Raw genomic sequence first — 20,015 nt, forward strand, 5'->3', positions numbered from 1 at the left:
AATACAGAAAACAAGTGTGGGCAGGGGAGAGAGAAATGTTTTCTATCCAATTATGTTTGCCTAGAATATTATAGTTGACTACAGGTACTGATGAATAAATACTACTCCCAATTAATAAACACTTTGATAAATTCCATTTATTAAGTCAATCAAGCATTTTCTGGTTATTTTACCAAGACCAGTTTTGATACAAAGACTTAAATGGTCTAACTTTCCAACTTACTGGGACTGCAGCTGGAACATGCACATTAGAACTTGTAATTGATGCAGGAATAGCAACGGGCATGGTTTGTCCATTAGGAAGATGTAAGAGAAGAGGAAATGGGCCTGGTACAGGACTAAGAAAAACAAAACAAGGGAAAAATGTAAAGATCTATACCAACCACCTCTGCAAAATAACAGTCTTTTTCCTCCTATTACTTAAAAATAAGTTTTCTAACTTTCAAAAGGCAAATTACAAAACTTAGATATTTTTAATTGCATCTTCAATGCATAATCTATATAAGAGTGTTTAAAAAAAAAAAAAAAGCCTGGGGAAAAATCATGGATTTCCAATTTGTGAAATGAGAAAATTTCTTATCAAAAAGGTCTTGGGAGTTACTTTTAAGAACTGAGACAAATGTCATCTTGAAATGGAATAGCTTTGTTTTGTGTCAAAAACCATAAAAGTAAGACCATCTTAAACTTTAGTCTATGTTCATTGTTTTAGCTAAGATTTAGATATTTATTGTCCAATGTGTTAAATATTATTTTTAAAATATTAAGTTTCCAAACCCAAGACAGACAGATCTCTCTTTTTTCTCTCTCGTGTGGTGCGTGCACGTGCACACGCACGCGCGCGCGCGCACACACACACACACACACACACATTTTAATTCAAGTAATTAAATATCCTAGGGAAAACCATAATAATAATAATAATAATAATAATAATAATAATAATAATAATAATAATAATACCCCTAACAACTCATGTACAGTCAGTGACTGACTGGAATCACTTACACAATTGGCCTGTTAGAGGATGGTGCCTGGGTGATTACAGTACTTGAGGTTGGTGAAGGTACTGCTTGTTGAATAATTACACTTGAGTCAGAACTTGTGAGCAGCACATTGGGAACCTGTAATGATGCTGGACGAACGATAGCTGATGTGGGCTGTGCAGTTTGTGCCAATGGTACTTCCTATTTAATTTTAAGATAAATAAAGGGTAGTATTTAAAAATGCAAGTTAATTCATGTACCCCAGTGAACAGAATGTAACACATTTATGAAAGCAACCACTAGATAATACTTAATGCCTCTACAAGAAAATTAATATCTAAAGTTAATTGAAAATACCTAAGCAGTTGTAAAGTTCAAATATAATTCTTAAAATTAAAAAAAAAATCTCAAATCTGTGTTTTTGGTTCAATGTGTTTATTACTCTAAAATAAATTATGCTGGGCTACTTTTGCAATGTTTCTGTGAGAATTTCAGTAAGAAATACAAATACAATTTACTGTCAGTAATCAAAAGTCAAAACCTACAAGGGACTGTCCTATCCTATTTGCTTATTGTATTATAAAATCAAGAAACTGATCCAGTAAGATAGTGCTAGGACTTAAAACAATTTGGTGTTTATGTTTAGAAATGTTTTAAGATGTGGTGGTGATGTATGCCTTTGATCCCAAGGAGGCAGAGGCAGGTGGATCTCTGAGTTCAAGGCCAGCCTGGTCTACAGAGTGAGTTCCAGGACAGCCAGGGCTACACAGAGAAACCCTGTCTGGAAAAACAAAACAAAGGGAAATGTCTCAAGACATTTTAAATTAAGAAAAAAAAAAGTCTGCTAATCTCAGGTAGTTTTTCATTTGGTAACATTAATTTTCTAGTATCAAAAGAGCAAGTAAGTCATACAAAATTAGTAGGTAGAGCTGAGAGCTTTCCAAACTAAAGAGAAATAGAATTTATGAATCACCCAGGATGATTCTTAAAATATTTCCTAGTTTTATAGATTACAAAAGAGATGAGGGCCTTACCCAGAACTCCCTAATTATTGTGTGCTTTTGAATTAGCCTTTATATAGCTACTTACAGTTGGAGTCTTAGTAAGATACTAGGAAGGAGAAATTGGTAGCAATGTAACTACAGTTTTCAGCACATCTAAAAACTTCCAACTCAAGAACTAGTGAGCAGAATGACAATGAGTAAAACCATCACAGAAACTTCCTACCAAAGAGGACAAAATGTTCTACAATAAATAATGATTTAGCAGAGGGTAAGGTAGAGCTGGGGACTGTAATAGTGAAGGAAGAAAACCTTGCAAAAAGAAATCTGGGGGCTGGTGAGATGGCTCAGTGGGTAAGAGCACCCAACTGCTCTTCCGAAGGTCCAGAGTTCAAATCCCAGCAACCACATGGTGGCGCATAACCATCCGTAACAAGATCTGACTCCCTCTTCTGGAGTGTCTGAAGACAGCTACAGTGTACTTACATATAGTAAATAAATAAATCTTTAAAAAAAAAAAAAAAGAAATCTGATCCGATATTGAAAGAATCAACAGGAGGACAGGCTATAGAGAAGGAAGTGATGCTAGGCAGGAGAAAACTTAGAATATTTGATGAATAGAGATAGCATGAAATGAGGATGTATGAGTAGACAGTCAAATTGATGAGGCTTTTCCTAAGGAATAAATATAAACTGTCTTCAAGAGCAAATTGCTAGAGGATTTTCAGCAGAGAGAAGAATGACACAATAAAATTTTAAGTTCCCACACTCAGAACTACGGGAAGCAGATCAAAAATAGAAACAGGTTAGAAAGAAAATGTAGCCTGGTATGGTTGGCATGCATGCAGTGCCAGCAACCTGAGGAAACTCACACAAGAGGATTATTAATATGAAACTAGCTTGGGAAACATAAAGAAACTTTGTGTTTTGCAAGAAAAATAAAGGGATGAGGAACCCTCAGTAGTCTTAAGTGCATGCTTGGGGTTCAATCCATTCTCAGCACTGGAGTAGGGAGAGAGAAGCGGGGTACTAGTGGTACAACGGATAGATGACAGCTAAGACAATTACACTGAACACAAAAGAGGTATGAACCTTATACAAAACATGCTTGGCAAATGAAGATTTGCTATTGGTTTCAAAGTCAAGGTAGAAAATATAAAATTAAAGGTGACAACTAAATGCTTTGCTTAAATAAGTAGATAGATGCAGATTTCCCTCTCTTTTTTGTTGGAAGGTACAGGAAGGGTATTGGGAATGAGAGGCTACATAGCCCAGAAAGTTTTTGTTTTGTTTTGTTTTGTTTTGTTTTTTAGTTTTTCGAGACAGGGTTTTTCTGTGTAGCCCTGACTGTCCTGGAACTCACTCTGTAGACCAGGATGGTCTCGAACTCAGAAATCCGCCTGCATCTGCCTCCTGAGTGGTGGGATTAAAGGCGTGCGCCACCACGCCCAACTAGAAAGTTTCAGTAATACAGGCTAGCCTTGAATGTGCAATACTCCTGACACTACCTTTCTAGTGCAGGAATTACAAGGACATACTACCACCATGCATGGGTGGAGAAAATTTTCTCAGAAGAGAAAAATGAGGACAGAATTAAGGGCTTAGTTTCAGACATACTGAGATGTTCCCTAGACACAGTAAAGGAGATGACAACAGAGAAACTGTGTTCAGCAATCAGGAGTGATACCTTGGCTGATGTCAATTTGGGAATTACCAATTTATAATTTCTATTACAATTCTTGATGGAAATCCCTAAAAAGAAAATTAGAACAGAGGAGGTCCAGAACTGATTTTCCACAACTTAGTGGAACTATGTACTACCTGAAAGGAACTAATGACTAAGGAATGCAGAAGCAGCACCCCTAGAACATGATAAACTAGCCACAAGAATGAAAACTGGAAAATATAAAGGGAAAGGAATGCTCTGCAGGGAAATAAGACTGTTCTCAGGATCCTTAATAACTATAATAAATGTGGAAATGACCATATGTTAAGAAACAGGAGGATAATTAAATATATCAAGACAATAATCAAGTATAACCATTAAAAATTGTGATTTTGGGAAATCTAATGAAAAGGAGTATGTGCTTAGCTTCCAAGAATTCTACCTGCCCAGAATTTCAATTCTCAATATTGGGAGAAAGAATAGTATAGAATAAGGATATAAATAATAAAGTATTATTATATTCTTATACTATCTATTTGTGATTCAAATAAATGTTATTAAGGAAGAAGTTTAAAAATTTAACTTTGTAAAAGTTACAGTAAGCCAGACTAGTTATTGGAAGAACTGAAAAGAAACATTTAGTATTGTCTACATATAAGGTCTGTATAGCCAACAGCAGTAAAAAGTCATGTCCCAGGCCTTCACACTCACTTGACACTCATTCACTTAGTCCTGCAGAGTAAACTCTACTCTGTAAGCTTTACTCATGGTTGGTGCCCTTTAAAGTATACCCTTTATAAATGTTTATACTAGTGGTCAGTCAGGCGGTCTGTCTGTCTGCCTCTCTTTCTCTGTGATTTGAGTATACCTGTATGTGTACATGCTTGTGTGTGGGGATGCAGGCATGCACATATGGAAGCCAGAGGACAATCTTTGGGCCTGAGTCTACCTTTCTATCTTGTTTGACACAAGTTTCCTTGCCACTGTGTAAGCTAGGTAGCAGGCCTAGGATTTCTGGAGATTTTCCAACCTCCTCCTCCTTTCCTCTCCCCTTAAGAGCATGAAGGGATTACAGGCACGAGTGCTACAGCATCTGTTTCTTATGTGGGTTCTGGGGAATCAAAACTCAAGTTGTCAGGCTTATGAAGCACGATTTACTCACTGAACCATCCTCCCAGCCTGCATTTTTAATTGTGCTTTTTCTATGTTTAAATACCAGTATGCTGTAATTACCTACATGGTCAATATAGCAGTATCAAGTAGTACAGGTTTAATCTGGGTATAACAGCTTGTAACATACTAAGAATATAGTAGGCTATATTGTCTACATTTGTGTAGATACACTCTGCTTTGGAAAGAATGATGAGATTGCTTACTGAGACTTTTTTTAAAAAAGATATATTCCTGTCAGCAATAAGTGACTAATTTTTCATTGTAGAAATCTATTCATCTTATGATTTTATAATAACATTTAAAAAGGAACTGTACTGGATAGCTTTGTGTCAACTTGACACAGCTGGAGTTATCACAGAGAAAGGAGCTTCAGTTGGGGAAATGCCTCCATGAGCTCCAGCTGTAAGGCATTTTCTCAATTAGTGATCAAGGGGGGAGGTTCCCTTGTGGGTGGTGCCATCTCTGGGCTGGTAGTCTTGGGTTCTATAAGAAAGTGGACTGAGCAAGCCAGTAAAGAACATCCCTCCATGGCCTCTGCATCAGCTCCTGCCTGCTTTCTGACCTGTTTGAGTTCCAGTCCTGCATCCTTGGGTGATCTAAAGCAGTATGGAAATGTAAGCGGAATAAACCCTTTCCTCCCCAACTTGCTTTTTGGTCATGATGTTTGTGCAGGAATAGAAACCCTGACTAAGACAGGAACATTATCACTGTCTCTTTATGTATAGACATAGTGCTCCTATATAAATTTGCTCATTTTATGTGTTTTTCAAGTGAATATGTGATGAAATACACATCATGATTTAACTTAACACTTAATGATAGCCCAGGAAACCTAAGTTAATGTACTTAAAGAAATACATTCATCATTGATATCAAATATACTGGAGTAATAATTACTCACTCTTAGATATCCTGTTTCAGCTGTATACATTTCTATATCTTCAAATAACACTTTTGTCTAAATAAGCTGTTGTTCTCTTTTAATATCCATTGTTTAATAAAAATAATTATGAAGATGGAATTTTCCTAAGGTTTTTGTATATAAAACCTATAATCTATTGAATTATATAAAATTTAATACCTTAATGTTGCATACAGATTAAAAATAATCAAGTTTGGGGACTGTGAAATAGCACAGTAGAAAAGGTGCTTACCACCAAGCCTGAAAACCTGAGCTAGCTACCTCCGGCCTACATAGTATAAGAAGAAAACTGGTACCTACAAGTTGTTCTCTGACCATCACATGCCATGCACACCCACAAATATAAACAACAAGGCATTAACTTAAAAAAAAAAATGAATTTCCTGAAATATCTTTTTCATAGTTCTAACCTTTTCATCACTGGTAGTCGACTCGGGGTGAGGTAAAGGGCTCTCCTGGTGAGTTGTTTCTACAACACAAGGTTCCTCAATTTTGCTTCTTATGATGGGTGTTGCAAGAGGGGACAAATCTAGAGGCATCTAATACAAACGATAAAAAAAACTTTGTAAAACAAAGTTTAAAAAAAGCAGCCAAGCAAAATGTTTAAATTGAGAAACCAGGAAGTGAAAAGCATCATTGCGTTTCTAATAGAAGTATTCTTTTTATAATTTCATGGTTAACAACATACTTTTTTAATGTCATCTTCTGAAGCCTTCTTGAATTCATTCTCAAATGGACTTGCCAACTCATTAAACAAACCCACTTCTTCACAGTTTTTTAGGAATCTTGTTGGCGTTGGAGTCTGATCTGAAATAAATGCCAAGAAGTAAGCATACAAATATAAATGATCATGTTAAGATTCTAAAATGCTGCTAGCAAAGTAACAAAGCAGTGGCACTGGCTCAGTCAAATGTTATTTCTCTCTTTAAAGAGATGCTTTTCTTTAAAACAAAATTTGATTAAGCTCTATTTTATATCAAGATATTTTGTCAACTTCACCAAAGTTCTTTTATACTTAGTGTACTACTCTGAGTAAAATAATCATATTTTGGAGAAATAATTACTATTATGTAACAAAGTGTTAAGAATTTTTCAAAGTTACATCATTAAGAATTCTGATTGTTAGATGCATACAATTTAGGGAAAACTAATGAGAGTAAATATATATTTTAACTTAGTACATTCACTATCTGTTCATAAAGTATTATGAAATCAAGCTTGACATACATTTTTACATTAAAATAATGAAAGGGGGAAAAAGTGAAAGCAAAATTTTTCCACCCCCTAAAAGAAGAGGTTTAGCCTAATAATGATGTGAACTCAACTTTCTTACAACCCTAAACTATTTCAACGATATCTCAATATATATACTCAATGACATGTATATTAGCATTATACTGAATATTCATGTATTGTATGCAGTACAAATGAATGAATGACACAAAACTTACAAGTCTTTCCAATTTAGTTTTATTATTTTGAGGGATATTTGTTTACATTAGAGTTGGTAGTACATTAAATATTTATTCATATTTTATGCATTTTAGGGCAGTAATTTTAGAAGTTATACACAGAATCTAGTCTACTTAGTACAGCACTGGTTTAAGATAAAAATCTGTTTAGCTGAGAGTCAGATATTTGTTAATTACTGAGTTTCTACAGTGGATATTTTAATTTTATCTTTGCCTTCACATGTACTACCTATAAATATTTTTAGCAAAAATAATTCACTTATCATTCATGCTAGACATAAGGTAGGCTTGTCTTAGACAGTGAAAACAGTGTTAGAATTACTGCAGGGTCCACTTATGTCATAATCTTACCCATTATTTAATCTTTAACCTATACCCTAATTTTTAGCCCCAAAGACTTCCAAAATAATATTTTAATATGGGTTTTAAGTATACATATCAGCTTAAGTCTATTTTAATTCAAATTAGTCAAATATAAATGTGAATACTGTTCACACCCAAAGGATTTGTCTAAGCTGATCATGGATGAACACAACTTACATTACAGAGGAAAACATCCAGAAAATGTACAAGCCCACATCACTTGCTGGTACCATCAGATTTGAGAAAAGTCATCACAGGCACAACTGGTTAACATGCAGACTGCTTAAGGCTGCTGATCATCATGCATTCTATTTACAGTTATATTAAACTATTTTAATGTTAGTAAAAATGCTGTGGTTGAATGTGTTCTATTTTTATACTGTACTAAAAGTAACATCTAGGAACCAAATTAAAAACATTCTTGAGATCAAAGTTTACAGAGACTGTCTTAGACAGTAAATATCAAGGAAACAAAGATCTTCACACCCAGGAAAACACTTTTTATGTAGTTTATAGTTTTCCTTGATTACTGCTCTTTACTTTTTTATTGTGGTCCTCCTTATTATTAATACATTCCAAGAAGCGCATACTTCACTCTGTTCCATGTCCTTTTACTTACAGTACTGAAGACTGTTGAAAGTTCCCCTCCATAAGTTGTTTTTAATAAATCACCAACTTTTTGCTCCCTCTCGTTTATTCATTACAAAAATTACAGTACTAAAATCTCAGAAGGAACCATCTGATACTGCCTTAACACCTCTCCAAAGCACTGCACATGGTGTTTAGATTAAGTTATAATTTAAAAGTACTAATACTGTTTAGTATTCTAGTTAAATTCTAGAATTATAGATAGGATAACATAAGCTTCACTTAATAAAGGACTCTAGATTCTGTATTTATGACATGCATATTTGTAGTTCTGACAGAGAGCTAAAATTCTGACATAGGACTTATCACAATGATTATTTAGAAAAGAAACGAATATACTTAAGTTATACATCGTCTATATTATTCAAGTACACAGCTTATGTGTTATAAAAAACAAAAAAGAAAATAGTTAATATAGGATAGAGTGACAGTAAGCTAACACACGAATTGGGTTCCTCTGTTTACATATGAAAAATAATAATCTGCTCAGGGTGATTACATATGGTTATAGGGTATGCACACACACACACACACACACACACACACACACACACATGCGCACGCGCGCACACAAATACACACACACTAACTGAACTTAGGTTTTCTGTATGAACAACATTTTGTTTTATTTTGCAGTGCTGGAGATTAAAACCTGAGTCTTGTGAATGTCAGGCAAGCATTTTAGTATTGATCTACACCCCAGCTTTAGAGTATTTTATTAATAAAACATTTCATTTGAGACATTTTTAAACAAAATTATAATGACCAAGTTTAGGGAGTGCTTGATCAATTACTATCTTCACAAAGTTTTGAAAACCAGGTGTATGACAACTAAAACACTAAATACCAATGAGTTCAGTTATCAGTTATACATACTCTGTAGAAGGCACGAGTGCTACAAGGGTTCTAATTAACTTCCATAAAATCGACTTCAAATGGGTATTAGAAAAGCACACAAAAAAGTGAAATGAATGATCAAAAGAACATATAGAAATGTAATGGGTAAATACATGTTGCTAACATTTACTGTAAATGAAGCAATTGGACTATTACCAGACTATAGTATTTACAGAGAATACACAAAATTGTGCACATTCTGGGTGAAATATTATATAAGCCATTAATAAAAGCATATACTAACCAGCCACAATGACACTGTCATTACGTGCTGGACCAAATTTCAGTGTCATCTCATGTTTATGTTTATGGACAGCCAAATGATCCTCGTTGGTAAAACGCTGTGGCAAAAAGTTTTAAAATATAGTTAAGATTTTCAATTTGATTAAAGAAAACTGATAAAGGATATCAATTTCCACAACATGTAAAACCACTATTAGCAGTGAAACACCAGCTTATACTATAAGACAATCAATCTACTGTTAGCACACAAAGACACAGTAGTTTTCAAATAATCAGAGAAAACCCATTATTAAAGAATAAGAAATGATAGTATATTACTCATCTGAGAGACTTGAAAATAAAACCTGAGGCAAATAAAATAATAAAATGGACTAGTATTCTTTGGACTACTATTCTTTTATTATATCAGAGAAATAGGTACTCTGCAGTTCAAAGACTTTAAGAAAATACTGTATTTACTTAGATGTAAGGTTACTTACCACTTTTTAACTGAGAATATTCTAAAAATGACTCCTGCACAAATTAAGAAATTAATCTGAGGCTAGGCGGGGTTGTGCACACTTTTAATCCTAGTACTAGGGAGACAGATACCTGTAAATTTGAGGCTAGCCTGATCTACATAGAGATTCCAGGGCTATATAGTAAGACCCTGTCACACAGATACACACACACACACACAGAGGAAAAAGAGAGAGGGAGGGAGAGAGAGAGAGAGAGAGAGAGAGAGAGAGAGAGAGAGAGAGAGAGAGAGAGAAAAGTCTGGCTTTATATTACAATAGTGAAAAATTTGTGTTATCCAGCAAAGAATCAGTAATCACAATACAATAAATCAACTTATTTTAAACTGTTTTAACCTAAAAAAGTGATTTTTAAAATCATAACTCATATTAAAATGAATATATGTTTAAAGCTATTTATCAAGCCTTTCCTTACCTTACACTGGTAAGTAACACATGTGACCAGTGATACTTATGATTGTGACAAACATATTCATGTTTAAATTCTTACTGGAAATCAACCTTAGGAAGAGCTCCTTATCAAGAACCACACTGTTCTCAAAATAGGAAACCACTGATTTATTTTGCCTATTTCCTGATTTAGAAGTTAAATTAACCCTTACTCCTTTCCACTACTTTACAAATGGGGTGTTAACATTTCAGTGCAACTGTTAAGAAGTCTGATACCTAGTACCTACTAGCATCCCATGCCCAGCACAAGAATCCCAACTTCACATTTTATTTATTTATTTATTTGGCTTTTCGAAACAGGGTTTCTCTGGATAGTCCTGGCTGTCCTGGAACTCACTTTGTAGACCAAGCTGGCCTTGAACTCAGAAATCCATCTGCCTCTGCCTCCCGAATGCTGGGATTAAAGGCGTGCGCCACCACTGCCCAGCCCAACTCCATATTTTAAAAAAGATTTTATTTTTATTTACGTTCATGTGTGTGTCTATGGATCCTTATAAAATCAAGAATACTGGAGTGCACAAAGTTGTGAGTTACTCGATGTGGGAGCTGGGAACCAAACTCCAATCTTCTGGTAGAGCACAATTACTCTTAACTACTTGAGCCCAAGTTAAAAGACCTCCCATCAGTGTCCATGGTACTCTGAATGCTTCTTATTGGGCCTATAACTATTATCTTCATCTCTACCCTTCTAAGTAAGCTGAACACCTTCTATGACCTTCAAATCTGCTGTAAGCATTACATAAAGACTAATGGGGGAAAAAATGAACTACTTAAATTAACAATTGATTCTTAAAAATCTATAAAAGGCAAAAGAAAATCAAGCTTTACTTTATTTACAAACACCAACAGAAAGTTAACCACTATTTATGAGAATAACAAGTACTTCCTCAGAACCCAGTTTTATCTTTATATTGAGGGAACTGTTCAGTGCTTTTGTCCCTTGGTTTACTCCTTCATTCCTATCTACTCACCTGTGGACCCTGAGAGTACAATCCAACTTTTCCCCATTCAGGCTATCTTCCTACTACTTTCTCCTTTCAAAAGTCCTCCCCAAATCTGGTGAAATTAGCAGTGGTGTTCTGACAAGCACCCTTAGAAACAAAGCTCTCAAGTCAATGAACACATTGCAAACAAAGCTTATTCACACTGTTGCTTTTTATCCTTATATTAAAATTACATTCCACATTAAAGGGATCTTCATGTAAGATTCATTTTAGGTTCTAGAGAACCTTCCAATGTAACTTTTGTATAGAAGGTAAAAGCATCTGATTATAAACTATCTTGCTATAAGTGACACTCTTAAAAAAGTGTGAGTTGTCAAAATTAAAAGCCAAAAACTCGGGAAACTTCACCTAGAATGTTTATTCAATTAGTGCTTTCTTCTTGGATTAGTTTGGCCACAAATGCTAAGGAGCAGTAAGAGCTGGAAGCATAGTCTAGTGGTAAAATGCTATGTAGAAGGCCTCAGGTTTGATGCTTAGCAGCAGCAAAAATAACCAAAAACAACAACAAAACCCTATCTGCTGTATAATGTGAAAATGAAAGTAAACTCTGTCTTCACAGGAAAGAAGTGACTAGCTATAAACATAAGGGTTATATATTTATAAACTCTCATACAATATCCAAAGATCAAATTAACCACTAGTTACAAAGATAGCAACAATTTTTTTTTTTAAGTGTGAAGGACACAGGTGAATCTGATTTTGGGAAATTATTTGAGAAAATTAGAATTAACAAGAAACTTTGCCTTTTCTACTCTGATCCTCTAAGTTTCTACTGACTCTAAGTTAAAATGAGAAAAATGTTGTGATGTATGTATATATGTATATGAATTGTTTCCTAGATAAACTAAAAAGGATTTGTTTCAAGAATAAACTCTGTAGACAAATTATAATCATATCACTGGCAGTATTAACATATTTAATTAATACAATTTCTTCTAGACAAAGCCCAATTTGAATGCACCATTAATGCAACAGGTATGCACAAAATTCAAGCATTTCTGACAACAAAAACAAGAGTCTGAGCATTTATCTCAATCAACAGTGTTGGAAGAAAATGAAGAGAAGGTTTTTGGACAGGATCTTATAAGGTAGAAAAGGGTAATGGGCAGATAGGAAGAAAGTAAACATGCAGAGTCCACAGTAAATTAATGTAAATCATAGTAGATAAGAAATCTGTTTCCAAGGTTTGGCCATATTTTTTCAGATTTTGTTAATACTGGGGTGGGGTGGAGTGTTAATGCACAACGCAGTACCTATGTGGGAGACAGAGGACTACTCTGTGATGTTGGTTCTGTCCTGTCTGTACAAAGGGGCTATGGGGACTGAGCTCAGGTTACCAGGATTGTCTGACATGCTTGCCTTTAAATGCTAAGCCACTTCTTACAGAACTTCCTACGAATCAGCCATCTATGATTTTACAGTTATTTTCAACATATATTATTACAACTACTATTTAATTTGATGAATAGGTAGAAATAAGTTTTCATGTAATCAGGGTATCAGCTCCTTTTGCTACTTTTCCTTAGCTGAAGAAGAACTCAATTCAATAGCAGAAACTATTAACTCACATACATGCCACTAAGAGTTGGGCTAAGTATATATTGTATTTAATCTCCCCTCTGAATCAGCTTATGATATATGATAATTTACCACAAAGTAGCTTCAATTAAAGTGACACACAAAGATATAGCCAACAAGAAAGAGTATGTAAATGAATCTTTTACTATGTATCTAATTTTGTATCTTTTATTCAATTCAACACCACTGTATTTCTCTAAAAACAAGTGAGGTTAATAGGAATCTCTACAATATCTAAGTTACCTAGGCATTTACATGAGGACCATAGTAAGAATCTTCAAGTAAACTCTTTGTGCTAATTTTTATAGGCCATTCTTAAGTGACACTATCAACAAAGAACATTTTAAAATGTGATAATCTACTGGAAATTATAAATTTAAATTAAGTAGAGCAAAATTTAGATCATTCCATAGAGATGAAAAAAATAATTTTCATTATCACCACCAAATTAGTGTTTCTAAAAAAATCAATGATCAATTATTGCAGAGTATTGTGGTGCATACCTTTAATCCCAGCACTCAAGAGGGCAAAGGCAGATCTCTGTGAGTCTGAGGCCAGGCGAATCTACACAGTAAGTTCCAGGACAGCCAGAGCTACATAGTGAGACCTATCTCAAACAACTCAAACAACAACAACAACAACAAAACAACAACAACAACTACTACTACTAATAATAATAATAAGTACCTTCAACATCCTAAGAAATATTATTTAATATAAACGGAGACTATGTCACTGCTACTTTCAGCAAGATATAACTCATGAAGCTGACATTTATTGGGTGTTGGGCAGTGATAGTATACAATATAAATATTAAGTACCTCACAAAATCATTGGCTAAAAAATGTAATACCCAAGACTGAAGTGTTTATAACAAAAATAATTTATTATTAATGAGGGCTAAACTATTAATGAAAGCAAAAACAGAGCGTGCTTTTATTTCATTTCTTGTTTTCTTTTAAGTGTGTATATTTGTGGAAGTCAAAAAACAACCTGCAGAGATCAGTTCTTTCCTTCTACTGTGTGGGTTCTAGGGACTAAACTCAGGTCCTCAGCCTTAGAGCAAGTTCCTTTATCCAGAAAGCCATCTTTGTGGCCTAATATATAACTATACATATATTTTATTTGCCCATTCATTCATTCATTCATTCACTCACCCACTCATCTGGAATGAGAATAACTATACATACATTTTATTTGTCTATTAATTAATTAATTTGGAATGAGAATTCAATCCAGTGACTCTTACTTCATTTCAGCCCTTGTTTCTTAAAGACAACTTCTTTATATATTGAGCTGGTAATAGTAGTTTGAGAAATGTAGTCTAAGAAACTAATTAGAGATGCACACAAATAATTGTGTAAAATGATACTCATCACAATGCTGCTTATTGTAATACTAAAATTAATTTCAGAGTTCACAATAGAAAAAGGAGCAAATGATAGGACAAGTTCTAATAGAACACACACAACTTAAAACCATGCTTAGCCATGCATAGAGGCTCACATGTATAACTCACTAACAAATACTATAAATCTGATGTTAGGAAATTCTCTTAAAACAATTTCTTATGGTACACATACAAACATATATTCTAATTTTCAGTAACTGACTCTTTTTCTTCTACTTAAACTTAAATACAATGCTTTTTATTTAAAACAAAAGAAGTAAAAAAACAAGCAAACAAAAAAACCCTGCTTGTGCAGAGCTGGGGTAACAGATCAGCCATAAAGAGCACTTACTGTTCTTTCAGGAGTTAGACTAGGTTCTCAAAATCCACACGGTGGCTAAAGATCACCAATAAACCCAGTTCCAGGATATCTTTTGGTTTCTTTTCTTTTTTTTTTTTTTTTTAAGCTTTATTTATTTATTATATGTAATTACACACATAGTTGTCTTCAGACACTCCAGAAGAGGAGGTCAGGTCTTGTTACAGATGGTTATGAGCCACCATGTGGTTGCTGGGGTTTGAACTCAGGACCTTTGAAAGAGCAGTCAGGTGCTCTTACCCACTGAGCCATCTCACCAGCCCATCTTTTGGTTTCTAAGACTGCAACATGTACATGTTGCACATAATCTCAAGCAAGCACATACATAATACACATAAAAACATATAAATTAATTCTTTTTTAAAAAGACTTTTTAAAAATACCATATTTCAGTACTGCAGGTACGATGGCACACACCTTTAATCCCAGAACTTGGGAGGCAGAGGTTAAGTGGATCTCTGTTGACTTTGAAGCCAGTCTAGTCTATAGAGTGAGTCCCAGGCAAGGTTGGTTATATATGTATGGAATTAAGATCATGTCTAAAACTGGGTGTGGGGGTAGAGATAGCTTATAGTTTAAAAGTATTTAATGCTGGGGCTTAAGAGATGGCTCAGTTGGAAAGAACACTTGATACACTTGCAGAAAACCCAAGTTTGATTCTCATCACTCATGTGGCAGCTTATAACCATCTATAACCACAGTTCCTTCTTCTGACCTCCTTGGAGACCAGGCACACAAGTGGTTCACAGACATACATGTAGACAATCCACTAATACACATAAAATTAAAAAAAAATAATGAAAGTGCTTAATGCTAATGCTCTTGGGGAAGACTGAGTTTGGTTCCTGTCATGTTGGATTAAATTGTCTCTAACTCCAGCTCCAGGGAACCCAATGAAGGTCTTTTGCTTCCATGGGCTCTGTACTAACCACCCAACCCAATCCTCCCAACCCCAACACATATACATGTAATTAAAAGTAATACTTCTAATTTTTAAAAAGTATATATTAAGAAGGGATCACACGCAAAATAACAGCAGCCATTCTATTTTAAGCAGAAAAAAGTTAGGGTTTTTTTGAGGCCAAGTTTCCAAAAATGACTTATAGAACAATATGGCAAAGCTGGTTACTTTCCAAAGACTGCTTCTAGAAGCAATGCACTATCTGTAGTTATGGTTTAGAGTTCCAATATCCCTAAAAACTCCAAAGGATTCTTCCCAGGGTGTTAGCATTGGAAATGGTGGAGCCTGAGTCATATGTGGGCCTGGAGAGGTCCCTCAGTCATTTGGGGTATGACCTTGAAGAGGACTGGGTGTCTCTTCATTCCTTGGATTGTGATGTGAGTAGTTAAGTTTTGCTCTAGCTTCTGCCTTCCTTTGCAATACTGTCTTGTTTTATACTTCCCTTGATATACAGGCTCTAAGAAACAGGGTTAACTGAGCATGGAGTAAAAACTTCTAACACTATGAGTCACCAGGGAAAAGTCTTTGCTGCCAAGTCTGACAGCATCTGCTAGAAGAGTCTGACTCCTATAAACTGTCCTCTGACCTCCACATGTGCACCATGACATGCAGGTGCCCATCCACAGATAAGCACGTGAAGTCAATAACTACCCGTATCTCTTTAAGTTTGTACCAAATCCTAAAAAGTAAATTTGGTTTACCAGAGAGTAAATCTAGTCAGTGGAAACTAAAATCATACTCTAAATTTTAGTTTCAAAGAATTTAAGGTTTTACTTTTTACTCTTAACTTTTTAAAAATGTATATAAACTACAGCTCCAAATCAGATATAAAAGTCTATTTCTGTTGTGTCCATCTTCCATTTTGACCATTATTATCTTCTAGTTTTCTTGCTTCATATTGCTCTGTGAATAAACCAACATACCTAATCATGTCCACAAAACTTTACAGTTAAGACTTTTGATTTTTTCCTATCTCTCTGAGCTCCTCATTAATCATTTTACACTTCAGCCACAATAGAAACATGTAGTTTCTTTTTTTTTTCATTTGTCCAGTTTTCAAATTTGATCCAACTGGCACATTACCAGAAACACATTTCCTCACCAAGCTACTTTAAATGGTATCTGAGCAGGGGAAGTAAAGGAACTTGCTATGAAATGAATTCCATCCTCAGAAAGCACATGCAGGTAGTTAGAAAAAGACACCAAGTCCTCATGTCCTAACTTCCACACATGTACATGACACATGGACCTCCTACAATAATGATAAACAAGAAGTAAAACAAGGGGCTAAAAAAAAAAATCTGAGTGATTAATAACACTTGATGCTCTTCCAGAGAATCCAGGTTCTGCTCCCAGCACCCTCACGGTGACTAACCATCTGTCACTCTAGTTCCTGGAGGATGTGACACCCTCTTCTTGCCTCTGTAAGCACTAGGTATGAACATGATACAGACTTACATTCAGACAAAACATCCATACACAAAACATAATAATTAAATAAAAATAAAATCCAGTTTCACAGCACCCTTTCTTACGGTTCTATGACTAAATGAACTTTACACTAGGTAAGCAGTTCACCACTGAGCTATATTCAAACCCTCCCACAACTCAAGACAAAAGAGTTGATAAAAGACTGCACCTTCACAGAATAAAGGTAAACAAATGGCTGATAAATACATCTTAGAAAAGTTATCTTTTCACTAGTCATCAAAGAAATGAGACAGTATCGATACCAACCAATGCACAAAAAGATGAGTCAAATTTAAAAGAATAAAAACTCCAAAAGTTAATAAGAATATGGCATAAACATCTTATAAATTCTGAAGGAAATAAAAAGTGGCCCATCAATTTTAGAAAGCAATCTTTAATTTCCTAAAATGATATGGAGGGATCTATCACATGATCTCACCATTACATTCTGGGTAGTAATCCAACAGAAACTACAACATTCATACACATAAAGACTTGGATAGAAATTTCACTCCTTTATCTGTGATAACTAAATCTGAACATAAACCAGATGCTGGATCAACTGTGGAATAAATTTATCCACATAAAGAAAAGAAGCTTATTTAGCTCACTCCTCTGGAGGTTGTGAGGTCTAAAATTGTGAGATCTTAAACACTTCACAATGGCTCCAGCTCCAAGTATATTAACATATTACTTTAGAGGTTAAGTTTTCGATAAATGAATTCCTGGGAGGGTCCAATCAAATCACAGCATTCCTGTTATATAATCAGCATTTTCTTTATAAATTTCCCAGTACCTGAGCCGGGCGGTGGTGGCACACGCCTTTAATCCCAGCACTTGGGAGGCAGAGGCAGGNGGATTTCTGAGTTCGAGGCCAGCCTGGTCTACAGAGTGAGTTCCTGGACAGCCANGGCTATACAGAGAAAATCTGTCTCGAAAAAAAAAAACCAAACAAAAAACAAAACAAAACAAAAACCTAGCACCTAATCTGTAATATTAGTTAATACTCATAGAAAGTAGATAAAGACAATTGAGAAATCTTATATTGTGTTAAGAAAGAATCCAGAAAAATTTGTATATGCTAAGAATCCACTTATATACAGTCTGGAGAGTATAAACAAGTAGTTAGTAGCCACTGAGTTATCATCTTTACAGCAAGGGAAGGTAGATCAATAGTTGACAAAGGCCAGAGAACTTACAAATGAGTACAAGGAAACTTTTGGAGTGATGAATAATATTCACTCATGACTGTTGTAACAGTTCTATTAAGTATATGTATATGAAAAATTATAACACTGGGTAAGGTGATATACCCCAGCAGGTATATCACTTCTATGCCTAATGACCTGATCTTGATCTCCACAAAACCCATTAGGTATGAAAGAGGGAACCAACTCCTGTAAGTTGTCCTCTGATCTCTATACAGCTGAAGTGGCACATTCACAAACAAACATACACGAGCACACATATAACACACAGACATGTGAACAAAATCAGTAACTGTAAAACAATAAAAACCCAAATGTACCAAACTGTGACTTATAGTGTATTATTATGCTGATTATTTTAATTTTAAATACCAATTAAAAATAAATAAAAACCAACAAAGTACTTTAATGGCTCTGACTTATACTCTGTGTCAAGTATCTGTAAGTTTATTATCCACTAAAAATCAAATTTTCAGGCTGGAGAGATGGCTAGGTGGCTACGAGGACTCACTGGCAGTGATTCCAGAGGTCTGGGATATGATGCCCTCTTTGGGCATGTCAGTGACAGCATACTTATGTACAAAAAAAAAAAAAAATCTAAAAATAGATTCTTTTTTAGTGCTTATAGTTAAATGATTAGGGCAGTGGTGATAGTACTAGATTAATAATTTCATGACAATTAAAAATTAAAATATCTCCTGAAAATGCTTCCACACACGCTTTAAAGGTATTAGACTTCAGAACATTAATAGATTAGTGATGTCTGATGTAGTTATTAGTTTATAAGAGTTCAAATAACTAAAATAATTTCTAAATACAGTAATACATTTTTGATTTCCAACTAGGTAGTTTAACATTAATTTTCAATGAATACAAATCAAATAATGTAACTTTAAATCTTCGGTTTCTGTCTATGGTTTTGACCTTTATTATAAACTATTTCCATAATACCACACTGTCTTTTCTAGAACTAGAATAGATTATTAAATAATTTCTAAATGTTTTTCTGTTTTGTTTTTACCTGAACTCTAATCTTAAAGAAAATCACTGTAGTAAAACCTTAATGACAATTATTCTAGCAATGATTTAATGAAAAACATACAAGATTATTCTAAGTAATGGATATGTTACCTGGCCACACCCAGGGGCAGTGCATAGAAAGGGTTTGTCATCACTCATATTCCACAGGTCCGTGTTTTATCTGTAACAAAGCACAAATCAAGAATGAGGTGTTCTGTGATATGTTTCTGAATGAAGAACAATTTCAAATATAAATCCTAAGATCCAATTTCCACCAAACACTTCTGTCTTCTGTGGGAGCCCATGTAAGAAAGCTGTGAACTTACTGTGAACTATGAATGGGGCAGAGTGCAGAATATTCTTCCCACAAGAAAGAATTGCAGAAACTATGATGATTCAATGTACATGAAAGCATGAACATGGAGGGAATGCCCTAGAGGCAACACCCACATTATCTCTGGAAAAGGCAAAGCCCTGGGAAGAATATTCTTGGCTCCTTCATATGACCAAAGATGGTAAAAACCTAACACTAGGTGTATTCCCTTGCTGTAGTTGCTTTTGATTAAGCTAACAGTCACCCCACACTTTTCTTGATTTAATAATAAAAACGAGAGATGCTTTGTTTGCACCACTCTTGAGCTCAAATGCCTGGGGTCCTCCTGGCTCCCC

General features: G+C 34.8%; 1 protein-coding gene across 6 annotated transcripts in view; it reads right to left on the reverse strand.

Annotated features, from left to right (window-relative positions):
• Atf2 (activating transcription factor 2) overlaps window positions 1-20,015 on the reverse strand; it is a 72,628-nt gene that overhangs the window by 29,168 nt on the left and 23,445 nt on the right. For 2 of the 6 annotated variants that reach the window (XM_021192626.2, XM_029536154.1), the window contains 6 exons: window positions 19,458-19,527; window positions 9,370-9,466; window positions 6,434-6,552; window positions 6,156-6,284; window positions 1,006-1,184; window positions 224-338 (listed from right to left, as the gene is read on the reverse strand). In XM_021192626.2, coding sequence (XP_021048285.1) covers window positions 224-338; window positions 1,006-1,184; window positions 6,156-6,284; window positions 6,434-6,552; window positions 9,370-9,466; window positions 19,458-19,505 — 687 coding nt within the window. In that variant the 5' untranslated portion in view covers window positions 19,506-19,527. The remainder of the gene's footprint in view (window positions 1-223; window positions 339-1,005; window positions 1,185-6,155; window positions 6,285-6,433; window positions 6,553-9,369; window positions 9,467-19,457; window positions 19,528-20,015) is intronic. The other 4 variants (XM_021192628.2, XM_021192627.2, XM_029536155.1 and 1 more) reach the window with 2 other exon arrangements.

The sequence above is a fragment of the Mus pahari genome, chromosome 3 (genome assembly GCF_900095145.1).
Source record: "Mus pahari chromosome 3, PAHARI_EIJ_v1.1, whole genome shotgun sequence".
NCBI classification, from domain to species: domain Eukaryota; kingdom Metazoa; phylum Chordata; class Mammalia; order Rodentia; family Muridae; genus Mus; species Mus pahari.